The sequence below is a fragment of the Nyctereutes procyonoides genome, unplaced genomic scaffold, assembly GCF_905146905.1.
Source record: "Nyctereutes procyonoides isolate TBG_1078 unplaced genomic scaffold, NYPRO_anot_genome, whole genome shotgun sequence".
Taxonomy (NCBI): domain Eukaryota; kingdom Metazoa; phylum Chordata; class Mammalia; order Carnivora; family Canidae; genus Nyctereutes; species Nyctereutes procyonoides.
In genome coordinates this window covers 1,208,150-1,235,860 of record NW_026575023.1, presented here as the reverse complement: position 1 = coordinate 1,235,860, position 27,711 = coordinate 1,208,150, and the positions used below count along the sequence as shown (strand labels likewise).

The 27,711-nt window shown below is 33.8% G+C and overlaps 1 protein-coding gene across 2 annotated transcripts in view; it reads left to right on the top strand.

The window, feature by feature from the left end:
• The window catches only part of EPHA5 (EPH receptor A5), a 314,116-nt gene that overhangs the window by 24,296 nt on the left and 262,109 nt on the right, over nt 1-27,711 (top strand). For both annotated transcript variants that reach the window (XM_055342698.1, XM_055342691.1), the window contains exon 2: nt 13,958-14,621. In XM_055342698.1, the coding sequence (XP_055198673.1) occupies nt 13,958-14,621 (664 nt within the window). The remainder of the gene's footprint in view (nt 1-13,957; nt 14,622-27,711) is intronic.

The following is a 27,711-nucleotide window of genomic DNA, read 5'->3' as shown; positions in this document are numbered from 1 at the left end:
TCATCTATCTATCATCTATCTACACATATAATTGTATATATATGTATATGGCTATATATATATATATATATGTATAGAAAAGAATGAAATCTTGCCATTTGCAGCAACATGGATGAATTTAGAGGGTATAATGCTAAGTGAAATAAGTCAGTAAAAATAAAGACAGATTATTATATGATTTCACTCATATGTGGAATTTAAGAAACAAAAGGAATGAACAAGGGAAAAAAATACAAACAAAAAATAAACATAACTATAGAGAACAAACTGGTGGTTTCCAGAAGAGAGGTAAGTGAGGGGATGGGTGAAATAGGTGATGAGGATTAAGAGAATACTTATTGTAATGAACATTTTAGTAATGTGTAGAATTGTTGAATCACTATTTGTGCACCTGAAACTAGTATAACAATGTATATTAATTATACTAGAATTAAAATATAAATACATAAAAATTAAGATCATTAATTTTCTTTTTCTTTTTTTAATTTTTTTTTAAATTTTTATTTATTTACGATAGTCACAGAGAGACAGAGAGAGAGAGAGAGAGGCAGAGACACAGGCAGATGGAGAAGCAGGCTCCATGCACCGGGAGCCCAACGTGGGATTCGATCCTGGGTCTCCAGGATCGCGCCCTGGGCCAAAGGCAGGCGCTAAACTGCTGCGCCACCCAGGGATCCCAAACATTAATTTTCTATGAAATATTTAATGGGATTCGAGTTGAATAGAAATTACTTTGAGTGATAGTACTTTAATAACTACTTTAGGTTTAATATTTAAAGAGAAACAAAAATAACATACAGAATAGAATTTTGAGAATTAAAAATATAGCTGTGTCTTGAAAAGAATTCCAGAGAATGAATTTCTTTATTCCATTTATTAGTTTGCCTAGGAATGACTATTTTCACATAAACTCTATGTTTTCCTTTGGGAGACATCATGGTGTAGTGACTTAAAACATGAGCTTTGAAGTCAAAGACCTCTGAATTCCAAATGTTATTATATTGTTCACTAATTATGTAACATTTTCCCCTGATCTTTCATTCTTTCATTCTCTGTTTCTCTCTCTCTCTCTCTCTCTCTCTCTCTCTCTCTCTCTCTCGTGCATGCATGTATTAAGTTTTATACAGAGTCATAACCTATGTAGGTTTATATACTCACCACCTTTACAATACTAAACAGAGACAGTACCACCAGGATCTCTCATATTGCCAATTTGTGACCACATTCATTTCTCTCCTGCTCCTTCATGTCCCTGTCCCTATGCTCTGGCAACCACTCACCTCTCTTCTCCACTTCTAAAATCTTATTTCAAAAATACTGTATAAATGAATTTATCAAGCATTTAACATTTTGAGATTGAGTTTTCTCTCTTAGTTTAATTCCTTGGAGATTAATTCAAGTTGTTGTTTGTATCAATAATTTGTTTCTTTATACTGCTGAGTAGTATTCCACTCTATACTTGCACCATAGTTTGTTTAACCATTCAACCACTGAAAGTCATCTAGGCTGATTCTAATTTTAGAGGTATTAAAAATAAATCTTCTGTGAACATGTTTTCATTTACCTAGGACCAGTGTAGAAGAATGAACTTGCTACATTGCATGTTTAGCTTTATAAGAAACTGCTTGTTTTACAGAGTGTTGTACTATTTTACATTCTCACAATGTATAAGCAATTCCATTTCTCTGCATCCTCAACAACATTTATGGTGTCATACACACACACAAAAATTAATACATTTTAGGTAGGTGTGTAGTGATATCTCATTATGGTTTTAATTTAAATTTCCTTGATATTTTAGTGACATTCAACACCTTTTCATGTATTTACTTGCTATCCGTGCACCCTATGCAGTAACATGTCTGTTCATGGCTTGTCCATTTTTTAATTGGATCATTTATTTTTTATTGGCAGCTTTTGAACAGTTGCTAGATACAGAATTCTCTGTAGACAGCTTTTTTTTTTTTTCATTCAGCATTTTGAATACATCATTCCATTCTCTTCTGGCCTGCCTTGTTTTTGCTGAGAAGTCAGCTGATTATTATATTTCTGTTCTCTACTTGATGAGTGGTTTTCCCCTTTGCAGTTTTCAATTTTTTTTAAAGATTTTTTTTTTTTTATGAGAGAGAGAGAGAAGAGAGAGCAAGCACGGGGAGAAGGGACAGAAGGATAGTGAGAGAGAGAGAATCTCAAGCAGACTCCCCGCTGAGCATGGAGTCTGACACGGGGCTCGATCTCACTATCCTGAGATCATGACGTGATCTGAAATCAAGAGTTGGATGCTTAACCTACTGAGCTACTCAGGCACCCGTCAATTTTTTTTTTTTTTTAATGTCTTGGCTCTCAGCAGTGACTATAATATGTCTAAGCATGGATCTTTGTGAATAAACTCATTAGGTTCAGTGGGCATTTTGGATTTGCTCATCAATATTTTTCCTCAAATTTAGCAAAATCTTGATAAGTTATTCAAATACCATGTTTCTCATTCTATTCTCGCTTCTCTTTTGGGACTTTGATTACATATATGTCAATATGCTTTATTTTGTTCTAGAGGTCTCTGAAGCTCTGTCAGGTTTTTTAGTATATCTTTTTCTATGTTTCATATTAGATTCTTTTTATTGATCTATTTTCATAAATTAGTGAATTTTTCTCTGGTCATTTATATTTTTATCACCATATGAGTATATGGATGTTGCTAAACATAACTTCTAGTATTGTTTTGCTTATTTTTTAGAGATTATTTATTTATCTATGTTTAAAGTATAGCTTTACTGATGAAAAAAATCATTTCCTCTATCATGTTTTTGCAATTGTTACATAAAAGAATTAATGTTAACTCTTGTTCAATGATGTATAATATGAATATAATACTTTTTATTCATTCTTATTGATGGCATGTATGTTGTTTCTAATGTTTGGCCAACAATGTTGGAGATAACATCTTGACATATGTATTTCTAGTCACATGTAAAAATTCTAGTTAAAAAAATAGTAATTTGCCATATATTTCCAGGCAGCTCCCCAAATTTTGCTACTAATGTATACTCCCACCAGTAGCACAGAAGAGTTCCTGTGCCCAATAGCCCTTCTAAAACTTGATTCCATATCTGCTACTTTTCTCCTAATAAACACATACTTAAACGTTTACATTTCTTCTATATTAAGTATAATTAACAAAAATTCGGATAGAGAAATATCAGCAAATTTCTTGAGATCCCCAGGAGCCCACTGAGCCATCTTTACTAGGATCTGTTAGTTATATACCATATAAAGTATTAGTTGTATAACACAAAAGAATAAATGGATGTCAGAGACAATTAACTCTTGTAATTATGAATATATTTTTTTATCATATCAAAAGCCCTGTTTGTTCATCTACAAATACATATGGAAGTATCAAATAACATCTAACATTATTAGGCTAAAAAATTCTGTATTTCTGTATCATAACAAACCTTATCTGTTATCTGTAACAGATTTACAATGTGTATTTACTCTATGTATATTTCCAAATACCAGAATATATTGGTGAAGGGGATTGTGTTGATAAGCAGAGAAAAAGACAATTAATAACTTGTTTTAATTTTACAATTAACATCACACTACAAAATCAATATCATTATTCCCATTTATGGTTATTAACCTAAGAAAGAGACAATTGCTTGAGAGAGAAGCAACAATATATGAAACAAAGAGAAATAAACAATATTTGAAGATAAGAAAAAAATGTAGACAGAATCCAAGTAGAAAGAATAAATGTAAGATTGATTTTCCCTACTGTTGCAATTCCACAAATGCTGTAAGGTTTCGTATTTGCTTAGAATCCTTAGAAAAATCTATTTTCTAAGTTATTTCCAAATTACAATGTTAATAAAATTCAGTAAAAAATATTTAGATTGAATTTATAGGTAAAAATAATTTCTATAAATGTTAGTCATTACTGTCTTCAGATAGAATTCTCTGTTATAGAATTCCACAGTCTAATGTAGGTAAAAATTAAATTTGCATTAAACTAATGATCAAAAGCATGAAAAAATACACACTGATCTTAAAATTATCATTTTAGAACTATCACTAAACATTTTAAATGTCCATTTTAAGTTTTTGGAAGACATGTGTAGTTTTACTCAAAGAGCTATTTTTTTTTTTTTTTGAGATCCATATCTTGGCCAGACAAGGCTTAAAAAATACAGGAGGAGGGATTTGCAATGGATCTAAAGCTGTACCTTCTTTTAGTTCAAAGAGAGAAGTACAGGGACTCTGAAAAAATAAACGATTGAAGTTCCAGCTCCTGACTGGACCACACGCTAAATGTTAGGCGGCCTCATTTTCTACAGGATTTCATTAATACAACTGTGGCAAGTAGATGCAGTGGACTTTAGTCCATATTATGGCAATATATGGCATATTGAGCCCAATTTGGCCTCAATCCTAGGATCTTGGGATCATGACCTGAGCAGAAGGCAGACACTTAACCAACTTAGCCACTCAGGTGCCCCTTAAAGATGTTTTAAGCAACTCATATTGCCATATTATGGCAACTTATACTTGAATAAGCTCAAAGCTCCAATGTGGCTGTTTTCCAACAAAAAATGAGATGGAAATTTGTGTTGAATAGCCACTGATTACAAGAACATGATTAATGTGAAATATGGAATTGATTTATGGGCACTGTTGTCAAGGCCTACATCACAAGTGCAATATTATCTATTGAAAAATGAGGCCAGAGTAAATACTAGAGAGGACAGACAATATTATATTTTCTGGTATCTTTTATAGGCTGGATAAATAACCCAGAGTTGCAAATGGTTTACTGAAACTTTTTTTCTTGCCAGAATGGAAAGTACATAATTGTATCTATTTTGCCTGAAACATTAAGTGCACCAAAGGTTAATATGCTTTATTTTCATTAAATTGAATCCCAAGTAAAATAGTTTTTTTCCCCCCTCATTTATGGAAACTTTCATATTGTTTTGAAATGAAAGCTTCTCCACAGAATTTGTAGCTATGTGTAAGAGGACAGTATTTATATTAAAGAGAGTAGTAATGTCACTCTGAAATTTTAAGTGTTATTGAGGTGATATACATTTAAGTAACACTAGGAGAATCTTTTCTAACATCTCACAATGACTGTCAGGGAGGAATTTTTTACAGCATGTGTGTGACCACGTGAAATCCTTTTTTTTTTTTTTAATTTAATTTAATTTTATTTTATTTTATTTTATTTTTTCACTGTGAAATCCTGAGACATAAGAGAAACATATGACTTTTTCGACCTTAAAAAGAGTAAATATATACTCTTGTATGGAATTGAGATCACAGTCATTTCTTTAGAAAGATAGAAACTCACAGACTATGTAAACTTTTATTATAAAAACTTTTTTTGTTTCAGTACATGAAAGAGTATTAATATTCCAGTGGTTTTACATATTATTAAATGTTGGATTGATCTTCTCTTAATATAATATGCTAGAAAATATACAGTGGTAAGCTACTATAACTTAAGTATGGTGTCCTAAATACAGTGTAACAGATATGGAACTAAACTAAATTAGTTGTTTATAAGTCTATTTGGTTTTAGCTGCTATTAAAATTATAATTAAAAAAATAAAATTATAATTCATGGCATAAAGTCACTGACATACTAGAAACTGGTATCATATTTAATGGGATTGCTTTTTGAAAAAACACTAATGAAATCATTTAATAATTTAAATTTTTATTCATATGTTAATTCCAAGCATACTTATCCACTTAGCTCTTGCTACCTTTGAAACTATTGATCATTTGATAAGTTTGAATTTATTTTCCTAAGTGAATTTTTCAAGGGAAAAAGCCAGATTTTAAAACTTAAATATTTATAACCTATTTTATCATTTTATGTGTAACTATTTTATAGTGAGTGTGGAATAACAATAAATGCATAAGCAATTGTGATATAGACATTTTCTTTTCAGTTTTTAGATTATGTTCATTATAATATTTACTAGGAATTACTGTTTTTTGCTAAAGTCATGAACTTCTCTGTGCATATGGGCCTTTTGATTTTCCCCATGTCCAATTCATTTCATCTGCATTTGGATAATTTTTTTTAACAAATAAAGACTTTGTTTTCTTTCTTTTCATTTATTCTTTCCTTTAAAAAAATTGCTGACTGCAACACTAAAGAAAAAATAACTATAAATTGTTTTCCTAGGGGGGAAAAATCTTCTCTTTGCCATTCATGTTTATTTAGTGTTGATTGTATATAGATGCTCGATTGTCTATGGTTCCCTGTGAAAATATTCATATAAACTTGAAAGTTTAATTTCCCTTCCTCAAGTGTTTTTGTTTCATGACTTGAATTTGAGCCCACAAATATTTGTACAATTCCACTGACAATAAAGTAATTGACTTCACCTTTATTATTCACAGAAAATTGAGTCATCTCTAGTAATATTTCTATACCATACTTGTCAATTTTAAGGATTTTTAAAAAGATTTGAAAGAAAGAGAGTGAGAGAGAATGAGTAAGCAGAGGGAGAGCGAGAAGCAAACTCCCCACTGAGTAGGGAGCCCAATTTGGCCTCAATCCTAGGATCTTGGGATCATGACCTGAGCAGAAGGCAGACACTTAACCAACTTAGCCACTCAGGTGCCCCTTAAAGATGTTTTAAGCAACTCAAATGCCTATCTGATGCAGTCTTTTTCCACTAACATATTATTGAAGAAATGGAACAAGATTGTTGATTCAAATTTTTTTTGTTGAGAGTTGATATATTTTGTCATATTTACTAAAGAACCATAACTATTAGAAAGATTGAATATCTGACGCAGAAACTTTATACTGTGTATTTTATTACTTTTAAATAATTCTGTTCTTCTGGTTATACGTAAAAACCAAGAACCTTCTGGAACTCAGTGGACCATGCATGGCCTTGATCCAAAAATTGGGAAACTGATCAAGGAGGGGTGAATGCTGTGATTCTACAACAATGGCCCACAATTTTATCTTTTGAAAACAAAATTACCTAGTTTATTAGATAATGAAAAGTTTTATCTCTTGTTGGTTAAAATGATCTCAAGCACTATTATGCTTTATGCATTATAACTTTATTCCATTATAACTTTAACCACCTTTAATAGGAGAAAACAGGGACACCTAAGTAGCTCAGCAGTTGAGCGTCTGCCTTTGGCTTAAGGCGTGATCCTGGAGTCCCGGGATCGAGTCCCACATCGGGCTCCTTGCATGGAGCCTGCTTCTCTCTCTGCTTATGTCTCTGCCTCTCTCTCTGTCTCTCTGTGTCACTCATGAATAAACAAAGTCTTTTAAAAAAATAGGAGAAAACAGTGTCAGAGAGTTTTGACCAGATATTAATTTGGCATTAATGAGTAGATCAATCACTCTAAGCCTCAGTTTACTTATCTGCAAAATAATTTGGTTGTATTCCTTATGATTATTCATGCACATAGTACCTAATAAGAATATTAATCTCAAATGAGGGTTGACTAGCTCTAGCTATAGACTACTCTTCCTGTACTATATTAGTTGTGAGGTTTTCACATCTCCCAGGATCACATTTGTTTTATATAACAAAATGTCTTTCAAAGTAGTATGATCCAAGGTGAACTTTGCTCTTCTTGACTCAGTGCTTAAGCATTTGGGCAGCCACTAGATAGGCCGGCAGACTTGGAATTCATATTTGTACTCAACATGTACCAGTCATAATAATGCAGTATTTCTTCCTGATGAGGAATGGCTTCTACTTGACAGTAACACACCAAAGGTAGTAATAATAAACAGATAAAAAAAAAGTTTTTCCTGATAATAACAGGATTCCTCCACCTTTTCTTTTCTTTTTATAAATTTTTATTTATTTATGATAGTCACACACACACACACACACAGAGAGAGAGAGAGAGAGAGAGAGAGAGAGAGAGAGAGGCAGAGACATAAGCAGAGGGAAAAGCAGGCTCCATGCACCGGGAGCCCGACGTGGGATTCGATCCCGGGTCTCCAGGATCGCATCCTGGGCCAAAGGCAGGCGCCAAACCGCTGCACCACCCAGGGATCCCCACCTTTTCTGCCATTAATCATGTTCCCAAGTCACTTAACTTTGAGGATTTTCAGGCTCAGTTTCTCTCAGAGCAAATGTCCTGGATTGAATGTCTTAAATTAAGACTGACTTTTCATGCACACAGACAAGTGAGATCAATTGTACATCTAACAGAAAGGAAAAACATAATAATTTTATGTAAGCATAGTAAGTCTTACAAAATGTTATGGGGAAGAGTATTAGTATTGTTTATAATGTACCTGGGGAAAACAATAAAATAAACAATTCATTTAGTTCTTTATTTAAATGTATTTTACCCAATTTATTTTTATTTTTATTTATTTATGATAGTTACAGAGAGAGAGAGAGAGAGAGAGAGAGAGATGCAGAGACATAGGCAGAGGGAGAAGCAGGCTCCATGCACTGGGAGCCTGATGTGGAATTCGATCCTGGGTCTCCAGGATCGCGCCCCGGGCCAAAGGCAGGCGCCAAACCACTGCGCCACCCAGGGATCCCTATTTTACCCAATTTTAATCAGTATAGCAAAATAGAAAAAAATAAGATGAAGTAATGAAGATCTTTGATTAGTTTGAAGATTCTGATTTTTTATACTGTATTTCATCTGATTTTTGCATAGCAAGAAGCTTCTAGAAATTCTTGACTTTAGGTAAACATATTATGGGGTGACAATTGGAATGTGTTGTTCATTGGTTAAAATGGTTAAAGTGCCTTACTTCAAAATTTGAGCATATTGCCAAATTATTTCCTGGGCATTTTCTAAGGTCATGGAGAAGTAGTGCTCTTTTAAAAACAGCAGTTAATTAGTAATTTGAAATCAGGACATCCTCAGTGAAATTAGGAAATATACAGTATACACAGATAACAAGCACACACATATGCACACACTGCAGATCATAATAAATGACATCTAAAAGTATTTTAAATATAATGGGAAGCCCAGAATTAATTTTTGGAGCATTTCAAAGGCATTATACAAAATATTATAACATTAAAGGATAATGGGCAGTTATCCATATATTCAAAGAAGCATTTATGTGGTAAAGAAGGTCTTGCTACAAAGTTATGCTTTGGGCATATCAGAGTAAAAGTGAAAATAATTGATTCTTAGCTATATTTTTATATCTCTCTGCCAAAAAAAAATCACTAAGATAGTCCTAATGTTATTTGACTGAAATATGAAATAAAGTGCAGTGTCACTGACTCATATGATATATTCTGGACTTTTACTCTGAATAGTGAGGAGATTAGTGAGTGAAAAGTGAAAAGAATATTTTTAAATATATCATAGAGAAAAATAACATTTAAACTAAGCCATAAGTTAAAACTGTTAAAATAAAATGCTAATGAAAAATAGTTCCATAGGTTAATACACAAAAGTGAAAGCCAAACAATTGTATGAATTATTGGACTAAGAGAAAATGTCTTAAATGTTTACAGCTTTTAAAAAAGTATTTTATTTATTTATTCATGAGAGAGAGAGAAAGAGAGAGAGAGAGGCAGAGACACAGGCAGAGGGAGAAGCAGGCTCCATGCAGGGAGCCTGACGTGGGACTCGATTCCCAATCTCCAGGATCAGGCCCTGGGCTGAAGGCGGTAGTAAACTGCTGAGCCACCTGGGCTACCCTGCTTACAGCTTTTTATTGAAGACTAATTTAAAAGACCCATGAATGTATAAACTCTCCTTTTCAAATTTATTAAATTCAGACAGGTTACAGAGAACAAAATTTCTTTGTGTGAACCAACCCAAAAGACAAATCATACAATCATTTATATACCATGATTGAATTATTTCATATTTTGAATTGGCAGATTTCTGGACTAAGGAGGAATGTGTATATATTTGATATTAATTAGTCATACAAAATATAGAAGTGCCCTAATCTGTGCCCTGTGGTGTCAGATTCTGAGATACAGTAGAGAATAATAAATCATGTCTCTACTCTCATATCTGTGATTCAGAGTATTAAAAAAAAAAATATATATATATAGAGAGAGAGAGAGGAGGGGGAGAAGGAAAGAAAGAGAAATGGGAAGGGGGGAAGGAGAAAGGAAGGAAAGAAGGGAAGCAAGGAAGTTAGGAAAGAAGGAAGGAAAAGAAAGAAAGAAGAAAAGTTTATAGTGAGATGATGCAAAAAAAAAAAAGTGAATTTCGTTTTGACAGAGTGGGGTAGCAGTTGATGGCAGTGAATCAAGGAATCCCACACACATATACATCAAGGACAGAGATGTGCCAACAAGGAGGCAGAGGTAGACACAGGCAGAGGGGACGCTCAGATGGAAAGGGTTGTCCTCTGAGAGTTAGAAATTTTGTCAGGTATTCAACTTCCTCATTTCTAAAATGAATGGTAGGGCCAGATCTTTTAAGACCCCTTCTAATATTTTATACTGGACATTAAATGACTGGAATAGAAGGTTTGAGTTACGGGTAGTTCTGGTTTGTATGGGAAAGGTTGGTAACTGTAATATTTGTATATTTATCATGATTCACACATGTTTATGAAAATAAGTCCTTTTTTGTTTGCCACAACTCTCATGACTGTAGCTGGCTTGAGACACCTGGTCAGGCATAGGATTTGAATCCAACTGACTTAGAGTTTTCAGTGCCCAGCAGGCAAAGGAACTAGCCCAAGCTGACTGTGTAAAACCAGTTCTTTAATCTTAAAGTAATAGGAGTAAGGAGGAGAGAAACATAGCGAAAAGCACGGGCTCAGAGGGTGGACCTTTGAGGAGTGGCTAGACTTGCATTCAGTGACCACCTTTTCAAAATGCCTTCAAAATGCCCAGGTACATTGCTTGCAGTAATCAAGGAACAGCAAATACTTTTATTAAACCATGGGATCGGGACTCCTGGGTAGCTTAGTGGTTGAGTGTCTGCCTTTGACTCAGGGTGTGATTCTGGAGTTCTGGCATCAAGTCCTGCATCAGGCTACTCACAGGGAGTCTGCTTCTCCCTCTGCCTATGTCTCTGCCTCTCTCACTCTCTCTGTCTCTCATGAATAAATAAGTAACATCTTTAAGAAAAATAAATAAATAAATAAACCATGGGATCATAGGAAACCCAACAAAATTGAACCAAAAATGTTGTGTTTTCAATTTGTGGGCTTCATTATATGGCTATAATTTCCTTGACATGACATTTGCAAAGATGTACCTGCCACATTCTTAAATTTTTGGTATTCTTTCTTTTCATCCCCTTTGTTTCTTCTACATCAGTATTATCTTTGCTGAGGACATCAAGATGCACACTTTGTATTAAAAAGGAAGAAAATTTGGAAGAATTCAAAGTTTTAGTTCAACTAGCAAATCCAAAATAGATGAGTTTTTTCGTCTATTTCTTAGCATATTCATCTACATAGCAGCAGATATTTATGGGAAATTGTATGTATTTTCTAGTTGATTCTCTGAATGGCTTATGGCTATAATTATTTAAATTAAAGTATTTCTGTTCATTCATTAAAAATAGAAAATGTGAACCTTCATTTATATTTTGGACACTTGAAAAGAAAAATAAATAAAATCCCACCATGATGGATTCTAACATCAAAGAAAATTATAGTTTTTCTCTTCTTAATTGAGAATATTCAGAGAAGTAAGATGCTTACGCACATACTTTGAAATTATCACCTGAAGCAGTAACTATTAAGCTGTCTTGTCGAGTGCTGCTTGGCTTGCATTTTTAATAATATTTGTGGTACCTTGACTTTGTACAGACAAAGACTGTGAATTGCTTGCCTTATATCTTGGAAGGTGCTGTTGCTCTGATTCATTTTACTTGTCTGAGTCCTCTACTTGCTAGCAGTGTCCTATTGGAATTTATGATGCAGAGATAGTTTTTCCATAAATTATTTAAGGGCAAGGATTTGACATTCTGTTTGTGTCTTGTATTGGGAGACATAAAATAGTCTAAAACGGAGATAATGTAGCATTTTAATTTTGTTTTCCTAGAGAAGAACTTTTTTGATGCTTTTTTCCATTTTACTAATTCAAAGAATATATATTTAACTTTGATATGTGAAGTTACTTGTATGATTTTCATTTGGTTAGTTGAGGTATTCTTTTGCATGAAATATTAATAATGGCATTCAGTAATGTAATAAAGAGATTGATAGCTGGATCACTTCAGGAAGATAATGTAAATAGTTTAGTGACGGACTGCTGAAAAAGAAAGCTGTTTTGGAAATCTGAAGCTAAGTAGAGTTTATGTACATTTTGAGGGAAGACAAAAGTGAGATTAAATGAAAGAACTAAGGCTTCACATAACAACACCACGATGTGAAAGTGGTTCAGATAAAATCTTGATGTCTCTCTCTCTTGTGAATTTCAGGAGCTCAGCAGTTTTCTCTCATTAGCACCTTTTACTTATGTCTGTCTGATGGCAGCTAGAATTTTGAGAGGGACCATCTGAGGTACACGATTTATGTGTGTCCCTTGTGACTCCACATTTTTCACATCTCTGTCAGTTGAACAGAATCAAGAAACAATGCTCTATTTAATTTCATGTCTAAAGAGATGAAGTTCTATGAAGTTTATTATCTATAATATTTAATGTCTGAAATCACATTCTGGATTTATTGAAAGCCAGTGTGATTTCATTGCTCTGTTTCAGGGTCTTTTTTAAAGATTTAAAACAAAAATATATATAGTTTTATACACGCAGGTTCTATACAAATTTTTTTTTGGTTCTATACAAATTTAAACAACTTCTTAAATTATAGTAATAATGCTTTTATGGAGAATAAGAAATTTGGTTCTATGCTGTTCAGAAAATGATTATGGTTACATCACAGTCTTAAAACTGAAATATTTTATTGGGTAAGAGATCGGTTTATTTTTTTTAAGATTTTATTTATTGATGAGAGAGAGAGAGAGAGAGAGAGAGAGAGAGAGAGAGAGAGAGAGAGAGAGGCAGACACAAAGGCAGAAGGAGAAGCAGGCTCCATGCAGGGAGCCTGACATGGGACTCAATCCCAGGTCTCCAGGATCACACCCTGGGCTGAAGGCGGCACTAAACCGTTGAGCCACCCAGGCTTCCCAAGAGATTGGTTTGGATCTCTTTGACCTAATACTTTGGCAGCTATATAAATCATACTAATTTTTTTCTGTATCTTGTATATATTCAGAACTCTTAAGGTCATTACACATAAAATAACATGTTGGTAAAAATAATTAATGCATTCCCAGAATATAACAAAAACTCAGTATTCAGAATGACAAGGCTTTTCATATATACTTTTTATCCCTATTTTATATCTGTCTCTAAGTTTATGCTTCATTGATAAATCTATGAGTAAACATTTAGCTATCCCATTTGCAAAAGAATCCTAAATAGGTTGAGTCAATGAAATAAGCATCTACTATTAGTTTTAAACTAATGAAATTTCTTTCAAGTATTATTATAGTGATGAGTTATTTATAATATGACACAATAAAATAAATGTGGATTCAAGTTACATTTTTTCTACCTTCTTTTCCACATTTATTGCTTTTTATTCAGTTATCTTTTAAAAAATGTACTGCCTTTTTCTGTCACTCTTTATCTACTCTGTTAGTTTACATACTTAAAAATCTTTCAAATATACATACTTTCCTTTCAGTTCTCCTTCTTGATAACTGCACTCACATTCAATTTACTTTTGCCTTTTCTATGAAATATATGCCTTTTTTCTTTTTTTTCCACTCAAATTCATATGCATTAACTTTTGAGTTAGTGCAGACAATGAATGATGTGCTATTAATTTACCTAATTTAAAAAGGTATTTAATAAAAAGTTATCATCATAGAATTCCTTCTCCCAATACCGCAGATTAAGGCTGCAAAAATTTCTACATATGAAATAGTTTTTGATAATTTTTGCTAGTTATTTTCTAAATATTAAAAATTGTCTATTTTATGTTATACAGTGGGAAGAGATTGGTGAAGTTGATGAAAATTATGCCCCTATCCACACATACCAAGTATGCAAAGTTATGGAGCAGAATCAGAATAACTGGCTTTTGACCAGTTGGATTTCCAATGAAGGTGCTTCCAGAATCTTTATAGAACTCAAGTTTACTCTGCGGGACTGCAACAGCCTTCCTGGAGGACTGGGAACCTGTAAGGAAACCTTTAACATGTATTACTTTGAGTCAGATGGTGAGAACGGGAGAAACATCAAGGAAAATCAGTACATCAAAATTGATACCATTGCTGCCGATGAAAGCTTTACAGAGCTTGATCTTGGTGACCGGGTTATGAAACTGAATACAGAGGTCAGAGATGTAGGACCTCTAAGCAAAAAGGGATTTTATCTTGCTTTTCAAGATGTTGGTGCTTGCATTGCTCTGGTTTCTGTGCGTGTATACTATAAAAAATGTCCTTCTGTGGTACGACACTTGGCTGTGTTCCCTGACACAATCACTGGAGCTGATTCTTCGCAGTTGCTTGAAGTGTCGGGCTCCTGTGTCAACCATTCTGTGACAGATGAACCACCCAAAATGCACTGCAGTGCTGAAGGGGAGTGGCTGGTGCCCATCGGGAAATGCATGTGCAAGGCAGGATATGAAGAGAAAAATGGCACCTGTCAAGGTAAGAATTTGCCTGCAGACTGGCAGGTGCTGTCTGCTTCAGCTAGATCATATATATGTATTTCCTCCAATGGTTATGAGCAGATGACCTTTTACTTTGCTAATTTATGGAGATTATTTCTCTTGAAGTTTGATTTCTCTCAGAATTTTAAAGTTTCTAGCAACAATTAAAGATTAAATGTAATATTTTGCTGAATATATATAATTAACACTCAGAAAGTCTTACTTGCAGTGTAGTATTTCATATTCATTTTGTTTTCAGAAGTTTTATTTTTGAGCAACTCAAACCAAAGGATTTTTTGATTGTATGAGTATTGTCTGCTACTCTACTGCTATTTTCTCCCCATGAAGAGAAAATAGTACCCTTACCTTGCTACATAAAATTCAGATGCAAACGCTAGATGAGACTTATTTGGCATGCTTTTAACTGCATTTAAAAGATTCCTCAGAGGGGATCCATGGGTGGCGCAGTGGTTTGGCGCCTGCCTTTGGCCCAGGGCACGATCCTGGAGACCCGAGATCGAATCCCACGTCAGGTTCCCGGTGCATGGAGCCTGCTTCTCCCTCTGCCTGTGTCTCTGCCTCTCTTTCTCTCTCTCTCTGTGACTATCATAAATAAATAAAAAAATTAAAAAAAAAGATTCCTCAGAGATAAGTTTGACCGTATAAACTCCATATGATAATATTTGTCAGCTAACAGCACTTAGTTTACTGTATTGTTTACATATAATTCCTCTTGGATGTTTGCTTTTAAATAACATACGTAGCACTCAAAAGAATAACTTTGGAGATAGAGCCAATACAAAAAAATTATTTCAAAAAAATTTACACATGGGGATTTTTTTTCCTGTTTTAATTTTTCTTTTAAACTGAAACTTGATCATGTATACTTCCCTCTTCATCATGTATCCTTCCCTCTGCATTTGAAAATATCCTCATTTTGCCCACAGTGTGGTGAGTTAAATTTAGATATTTAACAATGGCTTTTTGGAATAGGTTAGCACTTTATGTCAAAGTAAAGAACAGCTTATGTGGAAGAAAACATTTTTACTTAAAAAAAATTCATTCGTCCTTGTAAACCTTCATTTGTTTTCACCATGCTGTGCACAGGCTAAATAGGTAATGAGAGTTACTGTTAACTGAAGAGAAAACTAAATGCTGAAAAGTACCCTAATCCAACCTGGTAGCTTCAGGTGCATTTTTCCCTCTAAATCCACTATATATAATGTGAATCAAACTTGCTCAAGTTTGTTCAGGCCTGACTGTGGATTGATTATAGAACCAGGGAATCAAAACTGGGGAAATGATCAGTAAAAAATAGTGACTTTACTGAATTATTTCTCTCTAGAAATACATTGCACCATCTTTAAAGTTCTTATTTTGTCTTTCTACAATATCCTCTACAATTAAGGTTATGGTTATCTTTTTATGTAGTCTACAACTCTCTATACCTTTGTATATGTATATACATATATATGAAATTTTATTAAATCAAACATGTTTTGTAAATAATTTTAAACTTTTCAGGAAAATGAATTATCTTTTATTTGGGATTGGATATAAAGAAAGTTCTAACTAACATTATCTTAATTTGTCTTCTTGAACTGTCCTTTTAGTGTAAGATGATGACATACATAATTGTAGAATCAGAAACAGGAAATTAAATATAATTTGTTGAATACATTTCATTATTTTGTCTAAAATATTTGCAATATAAATCTTACTGTTAAAAATTTTGTTTACTAGTATTATAAAACAATTGTTCTATTTGATTATTTGTTTATGTCACTTTAGAGGATGGTATATGGTCCCTTTAGGTCAGATCACAATGACCTTTGCCTTCATCCAAATGGACAGATAGTCCTCTGTATGTTTAGAGGATATTTTTTTTATTGTTACCGGGATTAAAGGATTCTGTATATGCTTATTCTGAAAGTGTTTTAGAGAAGTAGGTTTTCTGACAGAATGTTTCTTAGTTGGGCACTCAGTGGGTATCTTTCTCTTCTCATACTTTCCATAATTGAGGAGTAGAAACCTAACTGGAAGACAGTGGAGTGAACTAGAGAGGTTACATTGTAGAAAACTTCACTTAGCTGGACTGTCTAAATTCATTCATTACCCCATCCTGCTAGTAAGAATAAATAAATATTGTGGGGTCATGAAGCTATGAGATTCACAGTCCCAGGGGGTATTCCACACAATGTAGTCCATATAAATGGTGCCTCTTTTTTTTTTTCCCAAAAATACAGATGGTATGTGGCCACTCTATGAGGAATTTCAAATGTTTATTCTAGAAATAATTTACATCATTGAGTGAATAAATAAATATTGAAAGTCTTGTTTTGGACAATTAAGGTATCAACAATATTCCCCAGGCAGTTATATCTACGTGTAATATGAATATGCAGTTGCAATATTTGTGTTCTGTGTGTGTCATAAACAAGTCTACCGTAACTTTAAATCACTCTGTGGTCTTAACATACTATCCCCAAACTGTTAAGTGAGGATCTTGATGTTTTTAAACTAGAAATCTAGGAATCATCCTTAACATCTCTTCCTACTCACTACCTGGTTTCTACCTGTCACAAAATATTCATAGATATTACCACTAGGCCATCTCTTAAACTCATCCACTTTTCTCTATTTCTTTTCCTCCAATCTATAAGCATATCTTATTGGAACTTTACTTTCAAATATAATGAAAGATTTGATATAATAATATTTTGATTTTTGAGGCATGTGAATGTATCGCCTCTACAAAAACACAAATCTGGTTGTCTCACACACCCATCCTTCTCTGTCCCCACTTTACCCCCACCTCAAATTTTAAATACGTCAATGATTTCTTTTAAGATAAAAGTTTTTACAGTAGCTTAAGATCCTGCGTGGTTTTGCTCCGGACACATCTTAAACTGTGCTTCCTCCTCTTCTCTCAGCCCTAGTCACACTGGCTTTCTTTCACTTTCTCAAAAGCAATATGCCCACTTTTCCTGTGATTCTGTTCCTTTTCCTGTGTTTCTGTTCCATTGCCTGAAACATTCTTCTGTTTCATACCTGATTAGCTCATACTAATCCTTCAGTTCTCTCTTCCAGCACCCCTTCTTCTGGGAAGCTATCCCTGACTCTTCAAGATCAGGCCTCTCTATTATATACTTATATGTCTTCCCTTCATAGAACCATTTAGAGTTATGATTTTGCATCTTTTTGTTAATTTATTACTTGATTAATGATTCTGTTCACCCCCACTAGATCACACACTCCTTGATAGCCGGGGTGGTGAATGTTACCTTAAGAAACGAGAAAGAAATCAAAAGGCAAGAAGTGATGAAATGAATCTAAACAGAGAGTAGAATGGACAAAGTCATAAAAGAATATTGTGCTTTAGGGATCCCTGGGTGGCGCAGTGGTTTGGCACCTGCCTTTGGCCCAGGGCGCGATCCTGGAGACCCGGGATCGAATCCCACATCGGGCTCCCGGTGCATGGAGCCTGCTTCTCCCTCTGCCTGTGTTTCTGCCTCTCTCTCTCTCTCTCTCTCTCTCTCTCTCTCTGTGACTATCATAAATAAATAAAAATTAAAAAAAAATTAAAAAGAATATTGTGCTTTAAAATTGCAGTAGTCTTCCCTTATTGGAGGGGGTTACATTCTAAGATCCCCAGGGATGGATGAAATAGTACCAAGCCCAATATATACTATAGCCTTTTTCCTCTAGTAAAGTCTAATATGTAAATGAGGCATCATAAGAGATTAACAACAAGGAATAATAAAATATAACAATTATAATAATATACTGCAATAAGGGTAATGTGAATGAGGTCTCTATTATACTCTTTCTCTCAAAATATCTTGTGCTCACCCTTCTTGTGATGATGCGAGGTCATAAAATGCCTACATGATGAGATGAAGTGAGGGGAATGACATAGGCACCGTGACCTATCATTTGGCTACTATTGAGCTTCTGACAATATGTCAGGAGAATCATCTGTTTCTGTTCTGCGATTGACTACAGGTAACTGAAACCACCGAAAACAGAAGAGTGGGTAAGGGAAAACTACTGTATCGATTTCTTTTTTACCTTTGTATTTATCTGTAGAAAGTTTGAGCACAAAATTGACAAATGTGTCTCTTAAACCAGTCATTTCTTAGTCCTAAGATTCTCAGGGCAAATACTCAGGTTCTTTGTGTTAAGCCATATATGGTTGGCATATGATGTATAAACTGTTACAGAGACTATCTTAGTAATTTAGACCTCAGAACATCACATCCTAAAATATATTTGTAATATATGCTTATTAGACATTTACATTTAATTACTGTTTCTTTGATAATCAAAATATGTTGGGATTTAATTACGGATATGACTATATAAAGAAGCTGAAGTTTGAGTCAATCCATTGTAGTGATTATCCTATGTTAATATTTGGTAAGTCTGTGCTAGGATTTGATCAGGTGTTGGTGTCAGATCATGCTCATGTGACTTGATGTAAGGCATGATGTACTTGACCCAAGGTCTTCTAGAGACTGCATTCAGGATTCAGAATTTTAGGCAGCTCATTAACACGTGGCTTCAAACCCAGAAGACAATCAAGTGATTTAGGAATCCCTGTCCATTTAGCAATTCATGATCTATCATCTTCACATCCCCTTATTTAACCTCCTTTAAGGGAAGTTGACAACCTTTCCCATAATAACCTGGTATTAATGAGGTAACAAAATACTCTGGTTCCCATTGCATTAACTTAAATTATAGAATGCATTTATTTTTCTAAGGCTTACTTATATGCTCAAATTTTCAACAATAAACTGTTTTAAGGATACGATTTATTTCTTTGAAATGTTATTATTTTCAGAAACTAATAATGTATTAAGTCCATTTATATAAGTATGTTTTCCTACTTGTTATTTCTTATTATTTCTGATAAAATCCGGGCAATTTTTTTCCCTTAAGAGTCATATGAATTTTTTTTGAATACGAAATTATTAGCAAAAACCCATTTTGGAAGTTTTTGCTTTTTATTGAAGTGAATATGTTTGACAGAAGTAATTGAGTTCACATGAATCAAATGTTGCCTGCTGAGTTCTCTTGTGATTATGTTGCTGACTTACTCAGATGCAAGGCAAGACCACTAATCTTCATCAGTTGCTAGTGGAATGAAGTAGTAATTTGAAATTACCCCTAGATAATTATAGTTTCACTTATATCAAATGGAGGAAAGAGATTTAGATTGTGGGTCACTGCCAAAACCAGTCAGAGTGAAGAAGGTATATAGTGCATGCTAAAATACAGGGTAAGTGAGGTTACATGCCAAGGGCTGTGGAGAAAAAGCACTTATTAATTGTCCAACTGGGAAATGATTGCATAGCAAGGAAAATGCAGCAAAAATACTGAGCTCAAGAAAAAGCCTTGATTCAGAAACAGTACAGATACTGCAGGGAGTAGTAGTATGTCGATCATTCATACTTCTGGTGCATATTTATGTTTGAAACAAAATTGACTGGAAATATAGTGTATTAGGTGCTTCTGTAATTATGCTTTGGAGAGCCTAGTTATTTTTAATTAGGCATATTACCAAAGAACATCAAAGGGGTTGAACTTTTGGTTCTATTTGGTATGCTCTTTTATGCAACAAAAGGAAACTAATCTTAATTTCAAAATTTTAACAAAAGATGGTAATTATGGAAGCACAAGGGGTGTGTGTGTGTGTGTGTGTGTGTGTGTGTGTGTGATGCTTCTGAGAACCATTACCAAGACAATTAAGTGGTTAAATCCTTTCATCCATTTGCAGGTATTATATATGAGAATAATATAATAGATTTTTTTTTCTTTTTACCCCTCAATGGTCTTGGATTAGCTTTGTTGCAGTTTTAGAGCATACCTTGTATTTATTTTTGATCTTGCTTTTTTTTTTTTTTTTCTTTCCTAAATCAAAGTTGCTCAGCACTGGTACTATTGATAATTTGGGCCACTGGTTACTATTGATATTTTTTTGTTGGGCAACAGGTTGGTCCTATTCTTTGTAGGATATTTAGCAGAATCCCTGGCCTCTGATCCACTAGATGCAGTAGGATATTCCACTCACCATTTTTTCCCCACTCATCATTTTGATAGTCAAAAATGCCTCCGTGGATTGTTAAATGTCCCAGGGGGCAAAATCATACCCAGTTGAGAACTGCTAATTGAAATATACTCCTTCTGTTCATATAAATAGGTGAGATGTGCTGTTAAAACTAAGTATGTTTACAGACTGGTTACTTTTGCAAAAACGAATATTTTTCTTAAAATTCTGCAGAATGAAGGATTGTACATTCTGAAATGTGATTGATTTAACTTGAATATCATGGGTAATATGCTGCTTGTGAGAGGCAGCATACTCTAGTGGTTTGAGCACATAGATTCTGATCAGAATGCCTGAATTCCAGTCCTGCCTCTGCCATTTATCAGCTCTCTCTGTGCAAGTGATTGAAACTCAATTTCTTGCTTTCTTCATCTCGAAGTTAGAGCAATGCTATGAAACATTATATGGAAATTACTTACTGCCTAACACTGTATTTATTCAATGACCATTATCTACTCTTTATATCTATCATTAAAAATAAAATGTATTCCCAGGAGTATGTGCCTGTCTATTGTAAAATACAGGGTAGTTTCAGGTTAGAAAAATGCTTTCATTTTTTCAAAATAGATAGTATATTCTTGAACAGTATCATTTATCAAAGAATAATCCTACATTTGTATTTATTGAGTGATCAAAACTGTGCAAATATATTAGAACTGCCTTTATAAAGAAGATTTGCTCTCTGATTAGCTATTTCACTCATTCTCTAAGTTATGATTAAACTATATACTGTATTCCATGTGTACAATTTGTATATCCTAGGAATGCATACATATAGGTATACAAACATACATATAGACTCACATCTACAGTAATTTATGAGAGTTACTAATGGCAGTTTGAGTGTGCAAGTTTAGATAGGCAAAAATATATAGGTAAGAAGAAAACATTTCTCAGAAAAGTTGGGGGGAAGCTGTGGGGGAAGTGCTTTTAACAGGCAGAGGGAGCTTTCAGTGCAGAGATCCATTATATTAATCAATTTTGCATATATCTCTTTACTTTCTACAATTATATTTTAAAGATGTTTTTGAATATTAAAATTAGAGTAATAAAAAAGCTGCAAATTCCTGAAATTACCTGCTGAAAGTTCATATACATGTTATACTATCTTAAGGATAGAGAACTCCTAATAATATCTAGGTCAAACACAGGCATATCAAACATGAGACAATTCAGTAGTTTTGAGTAGCATGGTGGGTGGCTACTTGTGAATTACTACACTCATTGAAAGAATGAAATGTTTTTCTTTTTTAAGAATTTAATGTTTCATTGATCCAACAATGGCTAGTAATTTGTGAATCTTCTGTTATATGTACATAGCAAAACAAGGAGACTTATTAATGTATAGTGTTTACAGAGTGTTTAGAAGAACTAAACTACTAACTAAAACCTAACTACTGGTCTGTTTGTCTCCAAAGATTTTTGTTTTTGTTTGTTTTAATTTAAATTTACTTAATTTACATATAGTGTATTATTAGTTTCAGAGGTAGAATGTAGTGATTCATCATTTGTATATAATACCCAGCGCTCGTTACATCAAGTGCCCTACCTAATGCACATCACCCAGTTATGTCCTCTCCACTCTTCTCCCCTCCAGCAAACTTCTGTTTGTTTCCTGTAATTAAGAGTCTCTTAAGGTTTGTCTCCCTCTCTAAGTTTGTCTGATTTTATTCTCCCTTCTCTTCCCCTATGATCCTGTCTTGTTTCTTGACTTCCACATATGAGTTAAATCATGATAATTGTCTTTCTATAATTGACTTCTTTCACTGAGTATAATATCCTCTAGCTTCATCCACATGGTTGCAAATGGCAAGATTTCATTTTTTGATAGCTGAGTAATATTGTATTGTATACATATCCCACCTCTTCTTTATTCATTCATCTGTCACTGGATATCTGGACTCTTTCCATAGTTTGGCTATTGTAGCCATTGCTGCTATAAACATTGGGGTGCAGGTACCCCTTAGGATCACTGTTTGTATCCTTTAGATTAATACTTAGAAGAGCAATTGCTGGGACTTAGGGTAGCTCTATTTTTAACTTTTTGAGGAACCTCCATCCTGTTTTCCAGAGTGGCTATACCAGCTTGCATTCCCACCAGCAGTGTAAGAGGGTTCCCTTTTCTCTGCATCCTTGCTAACGTCTGTTGTTTCCTGGCTTGTTAATTTTTTAGCCATTCTGACTTGTATAAGGTGATAGCTCATTGTGCTTTTGATTTGTATTTCTCTGATGCCAAGTGATGTGGAATATTTTTTCATGGGTTGTCTGTTGGCCATTTGTAGGTCTTCTTTGGAGAAATGTCTGTTCATGTCTTCTGCCCATTTTTTAATTGGATTATTTATTTTCTGGGTGTTGATAAGTTCTATGTGGCTTTTGGATATTAGACCTTTAACTGATAAGACATTTGCAAGTGTCTTCTCCCATTCTGTGTGTTGTCTTTTGCTTGTCAACTGTTTTCCTTTGTTGTACAAAAGCTTTTAGTTGTGATGACGTAAAAATAGTTCATTTTTGCTTTTGTTTCCCTTGCAGGATAAAGTTTTAATCTTGATTTGCACTTCTACTTTTTTACTCATAAGAGAAAGTATACTAGTGAAACTCTTGAGTCTCTCCATCCCACCCTTTCCCTCATCGCTCTATGCTATACCTCATATTTACAGTAATACTAATAACTACTTTGTGAATTAACTCTGGGTAGGTCTCTAACATGTTTTATTATGATGATGGCACATTCTGTATTGTTACTGTGCAAATGAATTATAACATTAATGAATTAGAGCTTCATCATGATCATATGGATAGAGAATTAATGATTATATTTATGCTCAAGTGGCTTATACTGCACAAAACACTCCTTGATAATAAACATTTATTAAAATGAGAAGCACTGGATAGGATATTTTTATTATAATAAATTAATATAGAATGATAATTATTATAGAAATTAATGATACAGATCTTAGAAAGGCCATATCTTAATTGCTATATTCTGATTTGATTTAAAATCCATAATGTTTAAATGTTCTAGGAAACCAAAACATAATCCCTTTTGTTTTATTGTTTGCTTTTTTTCTTATTATTTGGATAGCAGAAAAAGGACTTTCATGAAGTCTGATAACACCAATCCGTATAGCTGATAGTTTTGTGTACTGAGAACTTTAATGTTGAAAACTCAGAGTGTCTTTCAGCAGACATCTCAGTGTCTGCTCTCAGATTTTCAAGAGCCAAAAATTGAAAAAAATAATTCAAATGAAAAGAAACAAGTCAGCCAAACCCTTTCATAAAATAATTAAGTAAACTTAAAACATTAAAATTGCACTGTAAAATCACAAGGAGTTTTTGTGTGTAGTACTAATGACATTGAGGTGTAAGGTGATGTAGGCCTCAGTTTGAATCTCACTCTTCCATTTCAAAAATATGTGACTGTGGACACCTGTGTGAAATGTGAAGTAAAATAATATGCACCTATAAAGCCTGCCTATAAGTACATATCAAATCTGCCTGTTTTGGGAGTCATATGGACCAGTGACATCAGCATGACCTCATAATTTTTAGAAGTGAGAAATCTCATGTCCTGCTCCAGAAAAACTGGGTCTGAATCTACATTTTAGCTAGATCCCTTGGTGCTTTTTTACATGTCTTCAAGTTTGAGAAGCACTGATTTAAAGGACTCTTAAAGTGAGTACTCTTTTCTTTGTTTTATATATTTGGAAACTAAGGTACAGATAAATTAGGGTCATATAACTACATAGAACCATATAACTATATAAGAAATATATTTTTCTATTCACTTTGGATATTTGTCAAGATATTTCACTATTCATATTGTTTTAGAACTATTTTGCATTAATTATATCTTCATCTCCTCCAGATATTCCTGAATATAGTTTTGATATAGACTATAGTTGTATAACTTTTGACAGAATTAGATCTAATGATATTATTATTTTTTAAATTTCTGCTAATTATATCTTGACTTAGGAATCCCATACTTACTGTCTGTTCTTTCTACTATTAAAATAAATAGGCAATATTGGAAAATTAGGGGAAAAATCAAACTACAGCAAGTATAGGAAAGAAGTACAAATGGCACCCATGTCCTAATTACTCCAATTTATGAATTACCTATTCATTTTTGGGAAGCTTGTCTTTTTTCATTGACCTGTAGGAGTTCCTCACATGATTTGGCATTTTCTTCTACTGATGAAGTATTATTGTGGCCACGTTTTATCTAATTTTGCCGTTCTCAAGAATTATAGTACAACACAATAGTTTAAACCATATAATTACTGGATGTCCCCACCATAGATTCTGATTCCATTGTGTAGTATTGGGCCAGGCTGTCTTTTCTTTTTCTTTTTTTTTTTTTTTTAACTTCCCAGGTGATTGTTTTTGGTCCCCACCCACCCAGGTGATTATAATGTGCAATCAGGATTGAGAAATATTGTAATAATTAGTGTTAAGATTTCATGACTTATAGTGGCTAGTGTAAATTTACACACCAAAATTTACCCGGGGAAAGCCACAGATTTTGATTCTTCAAGATTGATTTCTTTTCCCCATCAAGAAAGTCTTTTCCCCATCAAGAAGATCATGCACACAGAAGCCTCTTTGGCTGTCCTTGTACACATGGGCAGTGTTTTATCCTATGCTTTTTTGAGGATGTAGCTAGCTCTTCAAGGTTCTGGGTTTTCTGAAGGGCTCCCCACTTAATAAAAGACTATGACCTTTTTTCTTGTACCCTAGAGCGTTAAAATCCAAGTCTCCTGGTTTCCCACAATCCACCTCACCCCACCTGGCCTGCAGAGCAACAGGATCAGCTCTAGCAGCCTGCACAGCAAAGCATGAGTTAGTCCCTTTTGTTTCTGCTCCGTGGACTACCCATCCCATACTTTAAAAAATACATATTACTTTTCTTATAACTACTCTACATTAAAATAAAACATAACAAATTAACCCGAACCTTCTGTTTAATTTGGCATTTCTAGTTGTTTGTAGTTGGATCATATTAAGGTTTTCTTTTACCCTTTAGATGTTTAGACTTGGGAATACAATTGTATATTTAACTTCAGATTATTCATTATATTACTGTACTTTGTACAGTATATAAACACAATTAATTAGAATGATTGATTTGTAGTTTGTAATCACATATAATATTGATGATTATCCTGAATTAAAAGCACTAATTCTTTTTAGGGCCATATATCTATTATAATTAGTATGTTAAATGTTTGGTGTTCTAGCTGTATAAATTTATTTAATGCACCTCCTATATGGAATAACCTTGAAAAATAGACTTAACCACTTTTAAGGATTGCATAGTACACTAGCTTTCTAAGTAAATAAGAAGAAGCTTATCCTGTAGGTATCAATCTAATTAATTTATTAAATATCTAGTTTATGCTCCTTACAGGAGAAAAGGCAAGTAGGCTGTTTACCTAAACTGTATAATTTATTGCCTTTCAGTATCACTTATACATTAGCCTAGAACGACATGCCAATTATTATAAAGTGAGAAGACATGGAACAACTAGTCCTGACATAGTTCTTTCTAAGTGTATCATTAATTAACTGTAACAATAAAAATATGAATCCTAACTATCCATGATCTCATAACTGGTTTTCATTACATGAAAAATGCTTTTGTATCCTTTATTATTTCTGGTTATGGATGTGGGTCACATCTTGTCTCCTAGTATTTTATTCTCTTTGCTCTTAAATGTTTTGTCTGCGCTTAAGGCTGACCAGTAGGAATTCCTGTATAAGAACTGAAGTTATTTATTGATATGCTTTGATCTTTTCTGAACTTGAAGATATCCTGCCCATTTGAGTGCCATTAAAGTATAGTTTAAAAAAGAAAAGGAAAGGAAAGGAAAAGCAGGAAAAGAATGAAGAGCCACAGTTTGGGGTAAGTAACAATTAGAGCAAATGATAATTTGACTGATGGATAACTCCATTTCTTTGATGGAATTGTTAGCAGGAATCAGACTTGGAGAATGCATGCTTCCAAAGTTCCTGCTGTGTGATTGTGAAGGAGAATAATAACACACTACTCCATATGCATAAGGACTTTGCCTCTGATGAATTCAAAGCATTTTGAAAAGATTCCATTAGGACATTTCCTAAATAATGGGTGGGACTATCAGAATTTTGTTTTCCGTTTTATGGATAGGAAAGTGATGTGATGTGATTGAGCTCACCTAGATTTTGTGTTCTCATGCTTCCCTTTCCAACACTATACCTCTAGTTTTTATACCTTACCATCGAAAGGCAACATAATTACTTGCTCCTGTGAAGTTTTTCTGATATTCACCTACTCCCAGTATCTTCCAATGCTAAAAGCTTCTTTTTTTAGAGCCAGACTGACCTGAATTATTTATTTATTTAAAATTCTCTCTAGAAGGTTTTGTGTGTCATCCGTTGTTGCTCTCTTGGTTGAAGCATGATTTAATATGTCAACCCTGGTTTGCTTAACTGGGCTTTGATTGTCTTCCATACTTTACTTAGGACTAGGCAGTCTCCTTTCAAGCATGTTGCCACCCAGATAAATGAAATGTCACCACAGTGAGTACTTCTTGCTTTGTGACAGCAGTAGCTTTCTTTGACACAGTCAGTGGTTGCAGAGAGGGTTGGTAGGGGAATTTAAAAAGTAATAATAGAGCCAACTTAAGTCAAGTCCCGTTCGGGCCCACACAGACAGAAGCAATAGATAAATGCACTTAAACTTGGGGAAACTTCACTCTTCAGATGAAATGAAGTTAAATCCAAAATAGGAAGATTTTTCCACTATGGACAAGAGGAAAACATCTATGAGCAGTTTCTTGAAAATAATAGTCAGGGATAGCACTTTGTTTTTATTTTTTATTTTTTAAATTTTTTTAAAGATTATTTATTCATAAGAGACAGAGAGAGAGTGAGAGAGAGAGAGAGGCACAGACACGGGCAGAAGGAGAAGCAGGCTCCATGCAGGGAGCCC